Source organism: Limulus polyphemus, unplaced genomic scaffold (genome assembly GCF_000517525.1).
Source record: "Limulus polyphemus unplaced genomic scaffold, Limulus_polyphemus-2.1.2 Scaffold232, whole genome shotgun sequence".
In the NCBI taxonomy this organism is placed as follows: Eukaryota; Metazoa; Arthropoda; class Merostomata; order Xiphosura; family Limulidae; genus Limulus; species Limulus polyphemus.
This window is the reverse complement of record NW_013665842.1, coordinates 527,174-550,728: the sequence shown is the minus strand read 5'-3', so window position 1 is coordinate 550,728 and position 23,555 is coordinate 527,174. Positions and strand designations below refer to the sequence as shown.

The 23,555-nt window shown below is 34.6% G+C and overlaps 1 protein-coding gene across 3 annotated transcripts in view; it reads right to left on the bottom strand.

Annotated features, from left to right (window-relative positions):
• The window catches only part of LOC106478611 (nephrin-like), a 147,246-nt gene that overhangs the window by 67,111 nt on the left and 56,580 nt on the right, over positions 1-23,555 (bottom strand). For all 3 annotated transcript variants that reach the window (XM_022382231.1, XM_022382230.1, XM_022382232.1), the window contains exon 2: positions 16,996-17,168. In XM_022382231.1, the coding sequence (XP_022237939.1) occupies positions 16,996-17,110 (115 nt within the window). In that variant the 5' untranslated portion in view covers positions 17,111-17,168. The remainder of the gene's footprint in view (positions 1-16,995; positions 17,169-23,555) is intronic.

The following is a 23,555-nucleotide window of genomic DNA, read 5'->3' as shown; positions in this document are numbered from 1 at the left end:
TTTAATGAGGAAACATCGTCTTGCACAGTCCTGCAAGGACACAATTGGATATGTCAGGGATAATTTTGGCACCTAGGAAAAGCTAAGGTGCGTGTTGAAATTGTTTACACTAAAAAAAAAGCCTAATTTGGGTGATTTGTGTCTCGAATGTTAACACATTAACATAAACTATTCAACAAAAATAATATATTTAAAGATAATTCTAAATTTGTGTTTATAAAAGATGGGATATGTTTATGGCAGTCAACATTTATTTAGTTGCAGTTATGTTTTGCAAAAACATAATTTTTGATGTACTATATGTATGCATATATTATTTAAAGTAAATAAAACAAATTATTTATTGCCGGTAAAGTATTGTTTCTGTATCGAAATGTTAAAAGACACCACTCAGTTCATATCAATATATCTAATAATAATATCAAATTTCAGAAAGACGTGAAAGAATGAAAACAAACAAACATCAACATCAAAGTGTTCAACCTTGTGTTCATTAATTAAATAACGTTATACACTTACAACCGCTTCAATATCTAATTGTTTTCAGTCTATTCTATAGCATTGGGCCTATTACTCTTAAAATGATTCAACCTGGTTATATCATCGTTATATAAACTTAAAATAATTCAATATATACAGTCTTGGCCGAAATGTTTGCATACTGTTCCGTTATTGTCTACATGTATGGAGTAGTAATTGAATAAATGCCCGAGCAGTAACAGAGAAGGTAGCGTGTGGTCGGACAAACATGTACGAGTTGTTATTCTGGTCTATATAAGTTGTTTTGAGAATTTGTTCGTCAAAACACACATACACACCTGTTTTGTATAAAACGGTGTGCATTTGGTATAGTCTTTTTCGAAAAAGATCAACGCTTTGTTCAGACAATTTCTCTATACTTGGTGTAAAGTTACGTGCATTGTCACGTGCCAGAAGATATAGGGCGTCAAATTCTTCGCCTGTCCAGAAATGGCGTGAAGCAAACGGGCATTGCCAGAACAGTAGGGTACCCCAAGTGTACTGTATACACAGACTTAAAACGTCATCGGACTACAGGATACATTGTTCCAGCAAAGTCGACTGGTAGACACCGAAAAAACTACTGCCCGAGATGACTGTGTTTTGATCAGGCTAACACGTCAAGGTCGAAAGAAGTCTTGCAACACCTTACTACAGGAATGGAAAGAACACATTCGTTCCAGTGTACCCAGAAGAACAGTGAAGAGGAGGTTGACCAAACAAGGTTATTTTGCAAGAATGGCCATCTGCAAATCGATATTAACCAGAATTCCCCGCCATCACCGTGTTACTTGGGCAAGACAGCATGCCAACTTACAGTTAGGATACTGGCGACATGTCATCTTTTCAGATGAGTCCTGTTTCCTGCTTGTTAAAGATGATGATAGGATTCGTGTTCGTCGTTTGTCTGAAGAACAGATGAGGGAAGACTGACTTTCCGACAGGGTACAAGCAGGAGGAAGTGCAGTACATGTTTGAGCAGCTATTCATTATGGTGGAAATACTGCTCTCCATTTCCTCCAAGGAAACGCCAATGTCGCCTCCTACAAGCATCACTTGTCATATGCCAAGGCAAAGTTTGGCAATAACTTTGTGTTCCAGAATGACAATGACACTTCCCACAGTGCGAGTATTGTACAGGGTTATCTGGACCATGGGGACGTTATAAAATGACATGGAGAACAAAGTCTCCAGATTGTAACCCAACTGAGAACTGTTAGGAAGAACTGAGTCCGAAACTTGTTAACCACGACCATACACTAGCTACTGTAGCTGAGTTGTAGCGTCTTCTAGTGACAAGTTGGGATGAAATCATGGTGGATTACATAAATAACCTCATCGACAGCATGCTACGTCGCCTTACGGAGGTTATTAGCGTACGAGGAGTACCAACCAAGTATTGAATGTTTAATATGAACTGATATAAGGTTACAGACGCTATTTATAAGTAGATGGGCACTCGGTAGAGCGCATTCCTCTGCAACGCAGCGTTGATCATATTCGTCCCTCAAAAAATACGAAAATGTGTTCGTATGTCCGTTGTTATCAATGGACACGGACCATGTTTGGCAGGACAATGAAGAATGATATTCTACATAAGTCCACCAAGTTTAATCAAAATCCGATCATTTTTGACTGAGTTATAGAGCAAAAATAGTGGGAGAAATTGGTTCTCATGTTAACCTTGAACTTTGGCCTTGACCATCAAAAACTAATCACCTCTAAGTTGGGTCATAGTCCAAATGTGTATCAACTTTCAAACAAATGTATTCAGTCATTTTTGAGAACTCTTGCTGACAAACACACATACTTACACAGGGGTGAAAACATCCGTCCATTTAATGGCTTTATTGTGATAGGTGAAATGCTGAATTACACATCTTTCTACGGGTATCTGATAAAATTGTTTCCTGTTCTAATAAATCGTTCATGATATCCATAGAGCCTGTCTCATTATACAAATTACATATGTATATGCGTAATATAACATGCGTTTCTCAGCTAGACAGCGCTAAGTGCATATATAATCCATATTAATAATAATGATCTTACGTGTTACAAAATGTGCAAACGTCTTGGCCAAGATTGTATATATATTAGCCTAGTCTATCTGCCTATCCGTAACGGTTTATATATTAACCTAACTATATATACATATATAATGCTTCTTTTGACTCAATGATTGAGTGATCTATTAGAATTATGGGGTTTGGAAGTTTGGAAAATTCTTAGGATTTCTGATTAGTAAAAAAGTCTTATAATGTGTATATAGGATTGATTTTTACAGGTTTACTTTCAATTTCATGTGATTTGTATTTATTTAAGTTTCTTGTAAAATTAATCAAGTAATTTGTGACGTAATATTCTACTTTGTAAGTTTCTTGAATAAGTTTTAACTTTTCAGTTTAACTTGTAGTTATTTTAACACAGAATCTCGTGTCAGTATGAAAAAGAATAAGTTGCCTTAAGACCTATAGAACTATGACGTATTTCAAACACATCATATCTTATTCCCTAAGATACTTTAATACCAAAAATATATAAAGAAATAAAGCTTTTTTGGTATATATATAAAAAATTTAATCTACAAAGTAAAATTTACACAAAGCAAATTTGGAATTTAAAGATACTTAAAAAAAGCGAATAACCCTTTACAACATACCAGCAAGAGTTAAAAACCTGTTCTCAATTTTCAGGTTATAATTTATTGAGTGAAATGTTCATATGACATGTTCCACATTAATGAAATTGGAAGACATCTAGCAACTAGAAGTAACGAACAAAAGGAATCCGCTAAAACAATGAAACTAACAGTTCAATGATCATAGAACATGCAGCAGGACTAGAGCATCATACTGAATGACGAAACAGTGTAATCGTAAACCAAACCAATTGTTAAAAGAGTCCCAAAATAATGGAAGCTTTCCATACCAGCTTACTCTTTGTAGAGTTGTTTCATTATATTGTATTTAATTGAGTCTGGTATCGTTTTACAGAAGACTTGGATAATTAGCGGTGATTTATAGATACTGTTTGTTTGATATATTATATTTGTTTAGAAATTGTGCAGAGTTGCTATCCTATAGAACTGATCCCCGTTCTGTTGACTCTCTGGATCAATGAAAACGTTGCGATACACATTCAGGCTAGACAACTATTACATCCAGAGTAGGAAATTATATGGATTAATTCAATTTATTTTAGGTTTGTGACAGATGAAATGTTGAGAGAAAAAACATAGCAATAGCATTTACTTGAAAAAGGTAGCACACTCATCTGTTAAATTTCTGTTGTTCACAGTTGTTCCGTATACAAACGACAGAATATCCGACGGATAACGCTTGGTGACTCAATGGAAAGTGTTCAATTAACTATACATAACGTCCACAAGAACAGGTCTGTGGCATAACTTTTTTTTTTTCAATGAACATAATCTACATAATTTCGAGTTTCCACCAAGATTGAAGTTGTACCCTGATATAGAAGTTTCGTTTCGGGAATACAAACTATTTAAATGCGATTACATGATAAGACGTATTTTTTTTTCTCAGCCGAGAAGGCTTGATCAAATAGACGCAATTCTTCTCGTTAAATTAATCAGTTTATCTGTTGTTGTTGTTGTGGTTGCGAATTCATATTCTGCTTTCTTAGTTTATTTTGACGTTAGAGCTTAACTTGAATTTATGTTAAAACATAATATAAAACCAGTGTAAAACCTGTCTATATGAGAAATAAACGGACAGTAAGTTTTAGACTGGTAAAACTAAGCATAACTAGAGAACACATCGTTCCTTGATAAGATGTTTTCTCAAATAAGCATCCTATGCCTCTATTATGCTTTAACGCCACCCCCCACCTCCCCACCCCGTTTTAGTGCAATTTCATGAGTTAGCGTTTGTAAAATAATGTTTTCGCACATCAATAGTTTTAACTACTTAGGTACAGAAGAAAACGCAAAATACAAAATCGGTAAAAATAGACAAGTTGTCTCAGTGCACTCTTCTCACCACGGAGAATCGACTCCCGAATTTTAACGTTGTAAGTCCGTAAAGTTACCGCTAACCCACTGGGGAACAAAACAAAAAGAAGTATGTTTTCGGTTTTTAGATTTCGGTAATGGATCAAGTGTGTGATGATTGCGAAAAATGTAAAAGTTTGTAAATGGTTGCAGCTATGACAAATATCTGTCTATATATTAATGTTTGTAACTGGTTGCAGCTATGACAAATATCTGTCTATATATTAGTGTTTGTAACGGGTTGCAGCTATGACAAATATCTGTCTATATATTAATGTTTGTAGCGGGTTGCAGCTATGACAAATATCTGTCTATATATTAATGTTTGTAACGGGTTGCAGCTATGACAAATATCTGTCTATATATTAGTGTTTGTAACGGGTTGCAGCTATGACAAATATCTGTCTATATATTAATCTGAGCGTCATTTAGATTTTAGAACAGTATTTCTGGGTCTAACAACCTAAATATCTAACACTTTAACACACGCATCTGACAAGACATACTAAACTTTCGTGATTTATGTCTTGTGACCACAGATATATTTGATAATCTATTTTTTTTGTCGTCGTGGGGGAGCAGCATTCGTTTGTTATAAAACTGCATTTCAAGGGTATGCTAAGCATGGTGGATATATATATATATATGAGTCCACCGTCTTTTTCGTAGTGTGGTAAATAAGTGTCGCCTTGAGTAAATGTTTGCTCATGCACAGATTTAGAAAAGAAAGCGGGGAGGCTCATGAATAGGGCATTAAACTTCATGTGTTTCTCTCTGTATGCAAGATCCTCTGAAGCCTTAGATGATTTGAAGGTGTCAGTAAGACGGAATAGGGTGGAAGAGCCTTCGAAACAGGAACAAAGGAGCTGAAAACTCTTACAAAAATCATTAAACCTTGGCAGAAGTTAAAGAGGAAACTCAACATTGGAGATGACAAGGATACTTGTTTTAAGACGCTGCACGTTTTTTTTTACACGCTAACGTCTGTTAGCAAAGCAATTCAAATCAGTCGACACACAGACATCGATTATTTCATAACTAACTTCTTTGAATAAAGTTAAGATACGTATACGAGCTGAAGTGCAACTCGTTTGTTCAAAATCTTAAAATGAAGCAAGCTTGTTCTTCTCCTACTTTTATTATTCTATTTCTTGAATGAAATTTCGTGTTCGTTTTACGGTAAACATTTAGATAAATGTAGATTTAATGGCATTTCATTTCTCTTGTTACTTACCTACGTTTTAAAACGTTATTTTATAAACAAATTGTGTGACAGGTCCTCTCTCTTTTACAATTTTGCTCTTGTAATTTATTGAATGACGTCATTAATAACAACGCCTAAGCGTATCCAGAATCATTTGTTACCCTTTGGCCAATAAAACAATTAACTTGATTCTTTTTCTAACATTTACGTTTTGAGCTAGTAACAAAACAATGTCCTAGATTCAATTGCAGAGCTGTTTTTGCACTGAATATATGAATTGCTAAGAAGATGACTTGTTTTTAATCATAAATTTGATTATTTCAATTATTTTAGTGGTGAAGCTTCTCACAAAAAGTAATATCTTAGAGGATTCTACATGTCAATGTTTACAGCTAAAGTAGAACTTTCTCTAATATATCCAATTGGATCATTGCAGAACTATGAATGCCGATGTTTCTAGCTTATGAGAACTGTCTCTGACACATCCAGTTGGATCTTTGTTAGACCCTGCTTAAACAAAACTATCCCTGAGATATCCAATTGTGTCCTTGCAGGACTGTGCAAGACGATGTTTCCTCATTAAAAAAGTTATGACATGGCTCAGTTCACTAGATTTAAACCGGAGTAAGATAGCTCTAAACATAACACGTTGAGCTGTATATATATATATATATATATACATATTGAAGAATGTGTATTCTCATAAGACAGTAGTTTTACCACAAATAACGTTTGGAGACGTTATTACCTAACTGTGGCAACAAAATAATATTATTGGACTTTCAACAAGAAGAAATATATGTTAATTACAGAATTTGACCTAAGTAAGGTAATATAGTTATCTTGTGAGAATTATAATAAAAGTTTAAATTAGTAATACCCAACCACGGCTTGAACCCTCTCACCTAGTTTAAGTATAATACGTTGAGCTGTGTTTAGAACTTTCTTACTCCGGTTTAAATCTAGTGAACTGAGCCATGTCATAACTTTCTATCACCTAGTGTAAGTATAATAAGTTGAGCTGTGTTTAGAGTTTTCTTACTCCGGTTTAAATCTAGTAAACTGAGCCATGTCATAACTTTCTAGCACCTAGTTTAAGTAAAACATCTTAACATTATTACTACAAAACCTATTTTGCTAGAGGGTTGCGAATTCTATTGGTATATATATATATATATAGTTCTTAACTTTCGGCAAATCTAGAGACTATAAATCTAATTAGTGAAAATACTATTTTTCCCAAGTGGACTTTGTTAGCGTTCCAGTTCATTACCGAAGACACACACAACTGCTCAGAATTTAATTTGTTATTTCTCAGCTGCTTCTGAGACTTCTCCATCCCATATAGATAGGTGATTCTAAGATGTATATCTACCTCCAAGTATTAGTCTCCACTAAACTTAAGTTTAATTACGTGTAAAATCAAGGCAAAGCTCTAATATCATATAATTAAAATTGTAAGAAGTACACTCTTTTATGTTTAAACATATTTGGAACAAATTTAAATGAACGTTATTAACAGAAAAGAAAGAAACTTCATATCTAATTGAAATCAATAAGACACTTGATGAAAAGTTTTTCGATGAGAAAACAGCAAGAAAATAAATGTAAGATTCTAATCCTTAAATACCTGTTAGACATAAAAGTAAATAAAATAAGTGCAATTAATAGTTATGAAAAATAAACTTGAAATTCATTAAACATTTCTGTTTGCGTAAAATTGATTGTTTTGGAAGTAGTTTTACTTGCCAAACTCTTTATGATAATTGAATTAATACTAGAAACCTTAAGTGCCACGGAGAAGATGAAACAAATTTGGAGAACGCATTTTCTGATGAAGGTATATAAGTGTTCAGTACCGATGCAAAAAAAATATCTTAATTGAAACATACATTCCTAAGCCTATTAGTATATAATAAGCTGTTTTCGTTGCTTCAGGCCTGCAATTTATCTATGTTACCACATACAATAAAGGCCAACAGCAGTATCTGCATGGTATATTCTACCTTTAGCTGTCACGCATTTAGCAGTGTAAGACAATTTTTAAAATTATTTTGTATGTTTTATATTTATTGAATTGTAGTTAGGACTAAACTAATCACACATATATTTTATCTTTACGTAAAAGCTTCAAACTTGTAACCGTTTAGTAAACTTTATTTGCAAATCTTTAAGCTCTGTTTCACCGACAGTTAGGATTCGTAGATGTCGAGTTATTACTACGTTTATTACGTAGATGTTTTTATGTCACAGCACAATATATACATGTTTTGATCGGCTTTTCTTTCTTTTAAAACACCTGACTCTATACAGCATACTAGAGGTTACTGTTGTTGACAGACACAAAAATTAATTGGACAGATCTTTAACCTTATGATGTTTATCTTACACACCAGTTCAGTTTTGAAGATCGTTTTAAGTTCTATTTTTTATTTCCCATTATATTTATACTTGCCCCCCCCCCCAGTGGCACAGCGGTTTGTCTGCGGATTTACAACGCTAGAAACCGGGTTTCGATACCCGTGGTGGGCAGAGCACAGATAGCCCTTTGTGTATCTTTGTGCTTGACTGCAAACAAACAGAACTTATACTTGGCCTCTTTTGACGCAAAACTAAAGTACAGATTCTATGAAATGAAGATGATTACAGCCTTTACATAAAAACAGATAGTTTCGTTGGCTTCTGTATGAGAAATAAGATATAGCGACCCTGTATGTCATAATATACATGACTGTATACAAAACCTAGGATCTCTAATCTCTTGTTTCCGTATTTACTTTAACAGTGTTAACATGTGTAGATTGCTAGAAGGTTGTACAGTGCCATTTAAGCTATTGTATTTCGCTGCCGGTGATATCTTTTACTGAGTATCAGAGTTCAATGGTCAGGCATGAACTAGAACACCTGAAATATTTAGTTCAAACGCTATCGATATGCATTAGACTTTTTGAGAAATATGAAGTTATATAATGTATAATGCCAAAAGCTGACGAGACACGAGATATATTAAAGTATTAAGAGTGGGAAACGCATTAAATAATAAATAAAATGACGAAAATTTGAACACTTAACAAGACCAGTGTATGCTTCCGGGAGGAACGGCATAAACTATAGCCTACAATAGATTATATGTTTTGTTACTATACAACCTCATAAATATGAAAGTTTGTTAAGTACTAGGCTCCGCAATGAACTATCTGTGCTGTGCCCACTACAACGATTTAACCCCTAATTTTAGCCTCTTAAATAAATAAATGAATTATTCTAACTAAATACCTCCCCCCAGCGGTTCAGAGGTAAGTCTGACGGTTTATAACGTTTAAAACCGGGTTTCGATACCCATAGTGGACAGAACACACATAGCTCATTGTAACAAAAAGAAGATAGCTTCCTAAATTTCGTTGTTAGAAGGAAATTCATTTACATGGGAAAGAGTGCTGCGGTAAGATAAATGTAAGTGTAACGGGTGGATCTGATTAATAAAACATGAAGCCCTTACTCTACAGCTTAGAAACACGACATACGTATAATCTTGATCTCGATGTACATGTGCAACTATCCATCTGTGCACGTATGTGAAATAAACATACGTTATGAATCCGTTAACTACATGCAGACAAGATTCAAGAAAAGCAAAATACTTGAAACAACACGTGTCGCAAACATATTTGGTATGTTATTGGTTATTTTGTTCCATAAAGAAACTATAAAATGTTAATTTACTAAATGTTTTCATTGATTTTTATTATTATTACTGTTAATGTAAAATTCCTAAGGTAAAGAGATAAAAGAAAGTATATTAGGCTTAATACAATGCGGTGAAAATTACGTTTTTTTTTTGTTTTTCATGGCATCTATGTAATTTTCACATATTCCTCTTTGTTTATCTCCTTATCACTAAATAATATTTAAGTAAGTATAAAACCTTTTATATTTGTAAGCAGAAAAAAACACTTTGCCAAATAATGCTTGAAAACTTTAATTAGGCATTTAGAGTTTCCAATTGTTCTGTTAGTATTTTTGTCTTCACCTCAAAGATCTTTCCTTTATCGTGCTTACTTGTTTCTACATGTAACAGTACGGCATGTTCAGGTGATTAGGGCGCTCGACTCGTAATCTGCGGGTCGCGGGTTCGAATCCCCGTCACACCAAACATGCTCGCCCTTTCAGCCGTGGGGCGTTATGACGTGACGGTCAATCCCACTATTCGTTGGTAAAATAGTATCCCAGGAGTTGGCGGTGGGTGGTGATGACTAGCTGCCTTCCCTTTCACTGCTAAATTAGGGACGGCTAGTGGAGACAGCCCTCGTGTAGCGTTGCGCAAAATCCATAACAAACAAGCTACATGTAACATATTTTAATTACGTTTTAAAATATTTCATTATAACTTAGAAATAAGCGCATCACTTTCACATATCCGTAATGTGACATTAGAGAGCGTTCTCATACGATAGGCCTAAAAATAAGGATTTATGATTTCATCTTAAGAAATTGTGTAGTAAACAAAACTCGTATTCTTTTCTCCTTAAATGTTCTCACTTTTTACGACATGAATGAAAAAATATATCCAAATGAAGCCTCGTGTTCTCGGAGTTGTTGGTTTATATTGAACAACACTTAAAAGTTAATTATAATTGCCATTTAGTAAGTTCATGCCTGAAGTATAAGGGATTGCAAGTTCCAGCTGTTCAGTGTTTCAGTTACTCGAAAAATGTACACACGAATACTCCTACGTTGACCATTTAAAACCTGTAGTACTTCACGACCTTCTTTTATTTATTCAATTGGCTTGTTTGTTGTTAATCGCAAAGTTATAGTCATATTTAAATCTATGACGTGTAGACCATATTTACTCATGCAATATTGATTATATGGGATGAAGATAATCGATCCCGGAACCTGCGCACAGCTGTTTAACCATTAATAACTCCATCTTCTCTTCTACAAATAAGAAACAGTAATACTTTATTTATTTTCGAATTACCTAAAATGACCAAGGCACATTATTGAGAAATTCTTCAAGATATTGTTTTTGTCATCTTACGCATTTTAATGAAGATGGGAACATTGACAGGGAAATAGAGTTGAACGAAGAAGTATCGTAAAGAGCGCGAATGGTAGTGTGGTGTAAAATTACTCATGCTAGCAATTTCATTAAAAGTGTCCCGTAAAAACGGCGCAAACTCGGTAACCCGTGACCTGATTTTAACGAAACTTGTTTTATTCTGTTTCTATTCTCATTTCATTACAAATATGGCACTATCGAGCGCTGTTTTTGTTGTATTTAATAACAGACAAGCAAACTAACAAACAATCTCAGAGTTTTAGTAGTATATAGATAGATCAGAAGCAAGGCAGTTAGTCAACACCACCCATCGCCAACTCTTAGGCTACACTAATCTAAAAGAGGATTGATCCCACGACTGAAAGGACCAACATATTCAGTGAGGGGATTCGAACCCACAACAAGTAGATTGCGAGTCGAACGCCCTAAGGAAAAGATATATAGGAATTCCTAAGTAATTACGATCATCTGAAATATTTCTTTTATTAATTTTTTACTACATTTCAGGCACTGATATTAATTTATCATTGTTCGACTACAGAGTATTTTTCATAATAATTGGATTTTCAAATATTTTCACACTGTTACACTAAAAGACCTGTGTAATAGGCTTATAAGCTTTAACAACCGATTTAAATAAGACGTAATGACCTCGTCAGATTTCCTTTATCGTTAAACAATTTTGAATTTGACCACGAATACTGTCTTCAAACCAAGTTACGACATGGGTACAAAAATAACGTCTAATTTGCTACTATCTTTAAAGCGGGAAATCGAAGATTAAATATAAGGAATTTTTTTTTATTATTATTCCTGTAAACTCCCAGTGGAGCATAGGGCCGCGACAACAACTCGTCAACGGAAGTTGTTGTTGCAGTTACTTGTAGCAGGTTGGTTTTTACGGAGTGGAGTTGCTAGCCCCGCTTTCTCATCCTGGACTTAGGACCAGGCAAAGGCGGAGGTTGGCATGTTTGGTGTGACGAGGATTCGAACCCGCGACCCTCAGATTACGAGTTGAGCGCCCTAACCACCTGGCCATGCCGGGCCCAAATATAAGGAAATAGCTATATAAAATGCCCCCCAGTGGCACAGCGGTATGTCTGCGGACTTACAACGCTAGAAACCGGGTTTCGATACCCGTGGTGGGCAGAGCACAGATAGCCCTTGTGTAGCTTTGTGCATAATTAAAAACAAACAAACAAACAAGCTATATAAAAACATTTTTTTCGAAAGCGATACACTGATTGCTTTTTTTTTTCAGCTGCCTGAAAACTGCCTACAACATTTTTTCTCGCACACTAATGATTTTCCTTGAACTATGAAATTCACACTCGTCTATTACTCAACCCAGATCCATTTCTTGTATGTTACTGTGTCCCTTAAAGATGGATTCTTGCTTATCGAGTTATATAGGAAAGCCAGTGACCGATTGTAATACTTACACACAGCAAAAGACCCCCAATGGATCAGTAGCAAGTCTAAAAATCGAGTTTCGTTACCTGTAGTGGGCATAGCACAGATGACCCATTGTGTAGCTTTACGCTTAACAACAAATATACAAATACAATTAAAGCTGTCGCCAGTTACACTAAATGAAACATAATCTATAGTCAGGCACTCGGGATTAAAAAAAATCCGCTATCATAAGAACAATTACGAAACATACATTGAAACATTTAACCATAATTGAGAGAAGTCATAAAGTTACCGAAATTCACAGACAGATTCAGAACGTTAACTGTTTTATACGAAATATTATACTTAAAGAGTCACATAGAACATAATCTAGCGTTATTCCTTTCGTCATTACCTATCATCCTAAACTGAAGAATCTTTTGGCATTCCTCAAAGACATTGTCATCTTCAACAACTTAACAGCATATTAAAAAGGCTTTTCCAAAAGTTTGTATTCCCCCCTTCCGAAAAACAAAAATACTTAAATAGCTAAATTCTTGTACATGCCAAAGTTAACAGCTCTTTAAGTGTTAGTAGCCCCCCTTGCAATAGCTAAAGATGCCATACTTATCAGTTTATGAAACCCACCATTACCTTTTGTGATAAAGATAATATCAACAAATATTCCATTAACAATCATATCAACTGCTCTGCCACCAACACTATCCAAACCATTCTTAGAAAAACAATAAAATAATCATATATCTTTCTTTAGAACTAAGCAAAATCGTCCCGTTTCCCCACACTTCAATCAACCTAATAATATTACTAATTAATGACTTACTCCTGATAATTATAGAAAACACAACTTAGCTGATCCTGAAGGCATAAACGTAGATCCTGGCATAACAGATCTCCGCTATCTTTGTACTCCTATTTCAGATATCATTAACTTCATTCGATTTACTCCACTATTTTCCAACATTTACCCTTATTCTTAGATTTCTTAACAGCCTTACAAATTTATATACCTATATATTTCTTCGCTTTTTTATGCCAGCTAGTATTTTAATAATTATATTCCTTATATTAAATATATGTATTGTGGTAAACCTTTTACTTCATATGTATCTGTTTGTGCTGCTTTAATTGACCTGTAATTTTTAGTTCCCTTTCTATGCACTACTGTTTTTATTACTTTTACATTTTTTTTGTTTTTCTGTTCATCGCCTTTTCTTAGACAGTTTTATTACCTTCCTATTTTATGTGTTCACTTCTTTTTAGAACTTTTACTATTCTTCTTACAATTCATGTATCTTTATATACTCTTATTTTCTACGTGCAGCTTGGACTGACAATCGTATAACAATTTTGTAATACTCAATATATGTAAAAGATTTTTTTTACTTTGTATATACATTTAGCAGGATTTTAGCTAGCTGACTCAAACCACGTTCCTTCCCTCTGAAACTTATCACTTATTCAGAAAGTTGTTTCACTTATGACGTAACATATGCACATACGCGTTTATTCTATCCCATTGGCTCATCTACATAACCATTTACATTGACGCCAAAGGCTTTTTTATTATTTATATTACATAATAACACATGTTACTCGTTCACCTCTTACTTCTGAAAAAGGAAGGTTCGCCTTCCGAAAGCGCTCGTGTTTAGGTTTTTTTTCTCTTTCTCGCTATGTTTTATCCTACGTGCTTTGCAAGGCTATAAAAAGGTTAAAAACTGAGACAAATTTCTGAAAAGCTAAAATTCTATATTTAGTAATGTGTTTTACGTTTCTTAAAGAGTTTATAGGTGCAGAAAATAGACATTTTGAACTAGGCAGTCCTTTAAAAAGTAGTTTAGATAATGTTTTACTTTTGTACGAGGAATGGTCTGGTTCAGTAGTAGGATAAAAAAATAATCACAGCGCACAAATTGTTTGACATCTTCCTAGACAAAATTAAAACGTGATAATCAACAAAAACATATCGATTTATACTTCCTGTGATCAAAAATAAAGTTGGGGGATTTACGGATTTTCTCCATCTTTTTTGAAGTACCGGATTCAAAGAACCACAGTATCTCGTATATTTCAATTTTCCAGTCCAGGCTCCCACTGAACATTAAAACTTTTATATATTCAACAACTAAACTGTTTTCAATGTCTATTTAGTTATTGTCTTAACCTATCATAATAGGACCGATACATCATCTGATACTTACGGATTCTAACAAATGAGAGAGTTTTGCGAATGCAAAATAATTTCGCCGAGCATCTCAACATGCTAAAGTACTGTAACAGCTCAAACCTCATAGCTACATTAGTGAGGCTTATTTTATTTTACATTGTTTGTTTGTTTTTTCTGGCGAAGTCTCAATGTAAGATAGGCCATAGGAAATGTTAAATTAGACTTCAGCTACTTTCAAATAACTGATGAAGTTGACTAAAGTCAGTTTAGAGAAGGCCCGGCATGGCCAGGTGGTTAGGGGGATCCACTCGCAATCTGAGGATCGCGGGTTCGAATCCCCGTCCCACCAAACATGCTCGCTCTTTCAGCCGTGGGGGTGTTATAATGTGACGATCAATCCCACTATTCGTTGGTAAAAGAGTATCCCAAGAGTTGGCGGTGAGTGATGATGACTAGCTGCCTTCCCTCTAGTCTTACGCTGCTAAATTAGGGACGGTTAGCGCAAATAGCCCTCGTGTAGCTTTGCGCGAAATTCAAAAACAAACAAACAGTTTAGAGACGAAGTAGGAAAACTGATCGTAACACGTTATATGTGTTGATATATACAAAGTAGGCGACTAACGAACAGGATATTGAAATGATTAATAAAAAAAATTCTCAGAGGTCCGTTCTGAGATATAACGAAGTAATATAAGAACAACTAACGTTTTCTATACTGATGAACATTCAACGTAGCCTTTACTATAATCGTTTACTTTTCTTACATTCTGTGAGGTCGTCGACCACATGAACTAAGCGAGTTTGGCTGTGACGAGATAGCAATTTTCAGAGGTTTGGCAGGCTGGCGTATACTGTTTCATTCTGCATTAGGTCGATGGAAAAACGACTGTGTTCCGCATACTGATAAACTGTCGAACATTCTGCTTCTTGCAGCTACTGGATAATTTGCTGACTCTCAGTGGATACTCTTAGCGGGAAAATATTCTCCTCTATATTATGACTGCAGATAAAAGGTGGTGTAAGGATAAGCTAGATGTCAGTGTCGTATCATTGCAGACAAAAGATGGTGTAATAATAAGCCAGATGTCAGTATCGCATGATTGCAGATAAAAGATGGTGTAATGATAAGCTAGATGTTAAGGTCGCATGAGTGAAGACAAAAGATGGTGTAATGATAAACTAGACGTTAAGGTCGCATGAGTGAAGGCAAAAGAAAGTTTGAGGACAAGCTAGTTATCAATGTCGCACGATTGCAGATAAAGGATGGTGTAATGATAAGCTAGTTATCAATGTCGCACGACTGCAGACAAAGGATGGTGTAATGATAAGCTAAATGTCAATGTCGCTTTTATACACTGAGTCTTTTGGATTTGACTAGAATTCTCACCAAACCCTCTGAGTTTTTAATAGCTTCTATTAAAAGTCTTTCACAATCAGCTGTATGGTTTCTACATATATTTTTCTAAATATCCTTATCATACCATCTGGGGTTTTAGTGTACTTTCTTGAACTTATTTCATAACAACAAATTGGCGGACTTACATCCCTAGAAACCGGGTTTCGATACCCGTGGTGGGCAGAGCACAGGTAGCCCAGTGTGAACTTTGTGCTTGATTACAAACAAAAAAACTTAACAAAATGGATCTCTAATTAATTTTATTAAAATATCTTCATGACAAGAAGGGTCTTTAGTGAATGTTACTAAAATTTCTTCTCAACTAGCTGGATCTTTAGTGGATTTTACTACAGTTTCCTCCCAATCAACTGGGTCTTTAGTGGGTTTTGCAAAAATGATCTCTCAGACAGCTGGGTGTTTAGCGGATTTTACAAAAATTATCTCCAACCAGTAGATTATACAAAAATATTTTCTCAAACAGTTGGGTCTTTAGTGGATGAAAAGAAAAATTCTCTGAAACAGCTGGGTCTTTAGTGGATTTTACAAAAAATTATTTCCTAGCGATCTAACACGTTAAGGGAGTTTTCCTAAAATATTATTCTAAATCACACAATAGATTTTACTCATTTATAAGAACATATTACCCATTAAATGGAGTAAACCTGGTAAAAAAAGAAAAAAAAAGTTGGTTAAACCTTTTCTAATTTTTGATCATTAAGAGATTCTACGGGCTCGAGGTTTAATCCAGAATCATACCCAAATCAACATACTTTCTTATTAACGCGGTTTTTGCTGGATTTGTTTTGTTCATACAACGATTTTTCTTCATATTCTACGGAGTAATTCCTGAAAGTAAATCTAACAAAAATCGTTTTATACAGTTATCCTACATAAAATATGTTCTCTTGCGATTTGAAAACCACGCTGTATTATTTTAAACATCTTAATTAAAATAGCAAAGTTGAATATTTATTTCTAGTTAATCATTAGTGTATTCAATGGGATTTTTTAATAAGTGTTTTTATTCGTATTTTGCATCTTTAAATATCTGATTCTCTCGTTTTTCCTACATTATTTTATGTATAGCATTCAAGAACTTTTTTTCTTTTTACCAAAACGAAAATTATAATGTAAACAAGCAGATGTTGCACGTATCATAAACATTGCGAGCAAAAGACTTTTAACGTCGTACGCAGCATAAACTTACCAGGATATACTGTCCTCAATACAGCCATTACCAAAAGCAATGCTCCGTAAACATGATACTTTCTTCTAGCTGTAGTAGGAGTGGAAGGTCTTAGACTTGATGATGTTATCCACATTTTAAATGATTCGGATTGTTGAAATTCTACTCTGGTGCTCTTAACACCTTTTTTCCCCCTAAAATATACAAGAAAATCGCACATATTAGCAATACTTCCCCTAGATCTAGTATCGAAACTTATGACTGATATTAAACACGTACGTTAGAAGGTAATAATATACATGCCTACAAACGTCTATCAGATGTTGCAATGTTTGTATGAAAATTGTTTAAGTTTGACTTATTCGATTTTGTCCAAAAGGAATTAACTTTTTACTGTTTTTATGATAAATTGTATATTAAAAACTTAGCATCGAAAACCCAATCGTTCTCCATTCTTTTAAAATATTCTTTAATCAAGACATTCCAAAGCACTTAGGATCAGCAAAGAAAATAGCATCAGAAAAGAAACCCAATAATCCGAGAGCTTTGGAAAATGGATAATTGATGAAGGAAAGTCCACTTTCCGAAAGCGCTCGAGCTATTAGGTTTCTTTTCTGATAATACTATATTTTAATGACGGCGTGTATCAGAGTAGACAGAGAGAATACTTGTACAGGCTTTACTATCTTCAAACTAAAACTTGGAATAAGAAACGCCTGTGATGTAAGCCTAAAATAAAAGGACGATTCAATAGCGCAGTCGGATGTTTTAGCCATAAAAAATTAAGAATTATTAACCTATTAAGATGGAATCATTAGTTAAATTACACAGCTAATTATTTCATGAAATTAATTTACAAGCAGAAAGTTTACTGAGCTTTTTTATTATCTAAAAGTAATTCTGATATCATTCATTCATTTAAAGGTAAACTTTTTTGTTTATTTTAAAATTTCGCGCAAAGCTACAAAAGGGCCGTCTGTGCATTGTTAGCCGTAATTTTTAACTGATAAACTAGAGTAAAGGTAACTAATAAATAGCACTCACTACCAACACTAGGGCTAATTTCTTTCACGACTCTTAGCTTAAGTGCGTTTTACGGCAACGGATCGCGAACCATAAATTATCAAATTTACAGTCTGGCCCAAATGTAAATTACCCACTGCATTCTTCTTTATATCAAATAGTTTGATTAAATTTGTATTTTGATGCACACAACGAGACTGAGAAAATAGCAGTTTTTTATAGTTAAACACAAAGCTACAGAATTAGCTATTTGTGCTCTGCTCACCACGGGTATCGAAACCCGATTTCTAGCGTTGTACCTCTGCAGATATACCGCTATGCCACGGGGAGGCATGTTTATTTTTTGATTAATAAACTAGCTACTTAGTTTGTATATCAATACTCCTCTATTTTTTTAAATAGTTGGCTTATTTATAATTAGAAGCTACACAAAAAAGTTTAGAAATGTTTCAACAGGAATACAACTATGTTTTCTTAATCTAAATTTATTAATTATTTGCTTGTCTTTCTTTTTCACGTACCCATTTTATAATGGCAAGTATCTAAACACAAAAGTTTCTCATTTGGTGATAAATATAGACTTCTGATGTGTCTGTCCCAAATCACCGTCAATGTAGCTTTATTAATTCAGTGTAAAATCAAAACATGTGTGGAACTATTAAGGGCTTATTCCTGTTCATTTATACTAGACCTTATACTCATAAGCCCATGAACAAAATGTGACAATTTTCTTTTCACGGAGTTCATCGATTTTCCACATGTGCTAAAGGCGAATAGTGACAACAACATTAAATGTAAGTAACTTCTGATACAAGTGGCTCAAGGAATTAGATTGGCGGTTTTCACAATAATAAAAGAAAGCTTTGATGAGCGAAAAAATACACTAGGAAACCTAGCAGTAAATGGCGGCGTCAGAAATGTTCTGTGGAAAAAATAAGAGAGCGAAGCCAAGAGTAAATAAAATAAAGTATGGAGTTAAGAGTGAAATAACAAAACTAGGAAGTCAAGAGTAAATAACAAAAGTAGAGAGTTAAGAGTAAAATAACAAAAGTATGGAGTCAACAGTAAAATAACAAAAGTATGGAGTCAACAGTAAAATAACAAAAGTATGAAGTCAACAGTAAAATAACAAAAGTATGGAGTCAACAGTAAAATAACAAAAGTATGAAGTCAACAGTAAAATAACAAAAGTATGGAGTCAACAGTAAAATAACAAAAGTGTGGAGTCAACAGTAAAAGAACAAAGTATGGAATCATGAGCAAAATAACAAACGTAGGGAGTCAAGCGTGAAATAAGTAAGACATGAACTCATTTATATGTAAACGTTCAGGAATCTGCGCGCAAATTAACAGAGGCAGAATTTTGGAAGGAGAAAAGAGGAGCGAGTTTTTGTATGCGAAGTAAGAAGAGAATAGCAGTATTGGGTGTTTTGGTGTGTTATAAATCAAGTAGAACTCAATGTGTTAAATAACAAGAAGAAAAAGAGGGAAATATTACGCTGGGGCTGATATTTTAAATTCATCATTCGATTTCTATGTTGTTTTATTAGCGCAGAGCAACACAATAGTCTAATTGTATTGCGAAAATTTACCTTTTCAATATAAGGCCAACCAGGCATGATGGTGATCTAGGAGTAGGTTTGCAGAGTCGTTGATCCTGAATCTGGAATCAAAGTTTGAATGTCTGGCCTCCCCTGGGATCTCTGGGCCGCCATGTTTGAAATCGTGTTTATGCCCCCCTCCCCACTTATAAGCTAGCGAGACCAAAACTAGTCCACATACTTAGATACCACGGTTGCGGGTCCTCATGGGACTTGTTTTCGGGGACGGATCCCTCCTCAGAAAGCTATAAAAGTACTGAGGATAATGGAGGTACTTTATCGGTACGTTGTGGCCTCTGTGAATCATAAGAGGGCCTTTAGATCCCGTCCATGTTTAATGAGGGTAAACATAATACACGTTTAGGTTTCATTTACTTCGCTGGCTGTTTGTCCACCTATGTGGCATTAGCAACTGGTGCTGAAACTGACTAAACGTTATTATTATTATTCTAGAATTCTACTCTGTATGATTTGTGTAAGACACACACGACAAGATATGGGATGAACGTAAGTCCAAGTTGTAGCAGTTTTCTTTAACTACTACGCTATTTACATCCATCTGATTTCTTCATTCATTTAACATTTACTTTTCAGATGAATTCTAAGTTTGTATACGCGATAGGACTGTGTATCACCTAAACGTCATTATCTACTTTAGTATTTACATATAAATCCAATAACAATGCTTTTTAATTACGTCTAACACAGTGGTGATGTCTTTCAGTACTTTACTAAACTATCTAAGTCAGAACACGAAAATACGTGCTATATTTTTCTAGCCCTTTTAAAATTTACTTGTTAATGTTATCAATTTTAGCCTTTGGTCGCGTGGTGAAAGTTAGCAAAAAGAAATACATTGATAACTAAAAGATACCGATATATATATAGTGGTAGAAATGAATGTTAAACTCAGTGAAAACATGAAAACAATTACTTGAACTGAGAGGTAGGGATAGTTTGTTTGTTTGTTTTGAATTTCGCGCAAAGCTACACGAGGGCTATCTGCGCTAGCCGTCTCTAATTTAGCAGTGTAAGACTAGAGGGAAGGCAGCTAGTCATCACCACCCACCGACAACTCTTGGGCTACTCTTTTACCAACGAATAGTGGGATTGACCGTCACATTATAACGCCCCCACGGCTGAAAGGGCAAGCATATTTGGTGGGAGGGGGATTCGAACCCGTAACCCTCAGATTGTGAGTCGAGTGCCCTAACCGAGCACGATCGGTGTAGGATTCCGATATCGCGACCCACAGATTGCGAGTAGAGCAATATATCCATGCCAGGCGTTACAAATAAAGAAATATCAACTTTTAAACAGAAAGATGGAACAAGGATGGAGAGATAGAAATAAGTAAAAATAAATATTGTGATGAATTAGTTCATTATATTGTGGTCTTTCCTCTTAAAAAACGAAACACACGGTGTACTTACTAAATAGTATATTTACAAATAAGAAATAAGAAGATAAAACAAATATGTGAAACGTCATCAAATGAAATGTTTTGAACAGTTAAATCTATTCTCTAATATATATCATCTTTAAGTTCACTGTTTATATGTGTTTGAGTATATTTTACATGCTCACTGTTTATATGTGTTTGAGTATATTTTACATGCTCACTGTTTATATGTGTTTGAGTATATTTTACATGCATTATATTTTAGAAATTTGTGACTTACGAGATGGACCTACAGGGAATGGAGACCGAGTCACCTAGACGATAGACTAGTATTAAACAATACAGTATGTATGCATGTGTGTGTGTGTATTATATATTGTTACGACAGCGAAAGTCACGTGACTCTGGTAACACGTGATGAGTTTCTAGAAGGATCGGGGAACATCACGAATAATCATGTATTTGCTAGACGCCCTCTATTCCTGTATATAAGCGCGCCAGACAAAGCGAGACAATTAATCGGAACTTAATTGCAGACAGGCAGAGACAAAGACGGACAATTGAGTCAAGCGCGTAAGTAAATTGCGTGAATCGTTGTGAATTATAGCGTGTGTTTAAGTTAAAGTGACTGTGGAAATTAGGTGCATTGCAAAGTTGTATTAGAAAGAATAAACTAGTTTTATTTAAGAAAGGACTTGTATCGCTAAAGTTTCATCCGAAATAAATTATACGAGAAATTAACAAACGACCAGAGACGTAACAATATATATACTAGACCACCCGTGACCCGTTGGGTCACCCACTATTCAGAGGTTATGAATAATTGAATCTAATTTCAATATTGCACCGAAATGAAGGTTTATTGTGAGATAATTTAAATAAATATTTCAATCCATTCGTGTTATTCATGATTCAAGAAAAGATATTTGATTGTTGATTGGGAGTAAAAAGAAAGACCATTTCAATTTTTAAAAAAAGTGAAGTCAGAGTTTTCAGGTTTATTTGTCCCCCGGTGGGACAGCGGTAAGTCTACGGATTTCCAACGCTAAAATCAGGAGTTCGATTCCCTTCGATGTGAATTTGCTATAAAACAAACATATACACTCCCTTTATTTTCACATGGGGAGTAATTTCACCGTAAAGAACTCAACACATAATTTCTCATTTGTTTTTCTTTTTTACAAACAAAGAACGCTGTACATACCTTAAATACGTAAACAGAAGGAGGGCGGGCAATAACTGAATACTCTATTTGAAAGTAGGCGTCAGTCATGAGTTATTTAATACACATGCCACGGGTCGAGAACCTCTCGTGCCACCTTTCGTACGTGGCTTCATTTGTTACACATAGATAATTCGATTTGGTAGTGTTCGTCCATACAATAAACTAACACGAACAAAAGGCAACACGTGCGTTAGAGTGTATTTTCAACACTATACCAGTATGTAAGAAAATATATATTATAAACTCATAAATAACAACATGAAGACATGCTTATTTTAGTTATTTAATCGTTTCATTATTTCACTATTTCTACGAAACCTTTTGTCGGTTAAACTATTTCAAAATGCAGACAAAATCAAGCAAAATGTATCCATACACGATAGTTACTGTTGCGCCAGCTGTGGGTAATCGTTGGTGGTATTAATGGTTTTCATTCTACTTAAATATCCAAGAAAAATAGTGATTCTAATTAATCACGGCGATAGTCAGTCGTACAATATATGTAAAGTTACAAGAAAAAAAATTAAAAACGTTATTTACATAATACAAATCACCATCACACGCAGAGAAACAAAAGAAAAAAATCTGAAAATATTAGAAATATGCAAATCGTTCTTACGTGATATCTTGGCATACACGTAGGGTGAACTTACGTGATATCTTGGCAAAGTAGGATTATTCTGAATTGTCCTCCTCCCCTCCCTGAAGCTAAATACTGTACAGTTTAACATTTATTTTATTAAGGTCTATTAAGGTCGTTAAGTCCAAGTATTCACGAATAATTTGTTCGGTTATTTTTTTGTGATTTGAATATTGTTAGCTGGTTTTTAGTTCGAGGATTTTTGTTATAAAGGTACTGTAGCAAATAAACTGTTCATCTGTATTAGGCTTTACTGGTGGTCGTAGTCATGGAGTCTTTCACGGACGAAAAATATAAAGGTTTTGTCTTATGTCAAGTTACACAATGCACTATCTGTGCTGTACCCACCGCGGGTTTTGCAACCCGATTATTAGCGTTATAAGCCCCAGACATGGCACTGTGCCACGGAGGGAGGAGATTTAATAAGTTTCAGTACACGATCAAGAGATTCATCCTAGTTTCTTGTGGTTATATTTGCTGAGAGGTTTCTTAATATATTAGTTGTTCATCTAATCAGTTTATACTAAGAAAAATGTCAATGTTTTCAACCGTAATGTTTGAAAAGTTGATTTTAGTTGTCATAAGACAATTTCAGTTGATAATTTACTTGTTCAGTCATTTGTGTCTTAACCTCTTTGTAATGGTAACATGAGAATTCTTATACTACACCTATTCATTCAATTCTAGTAG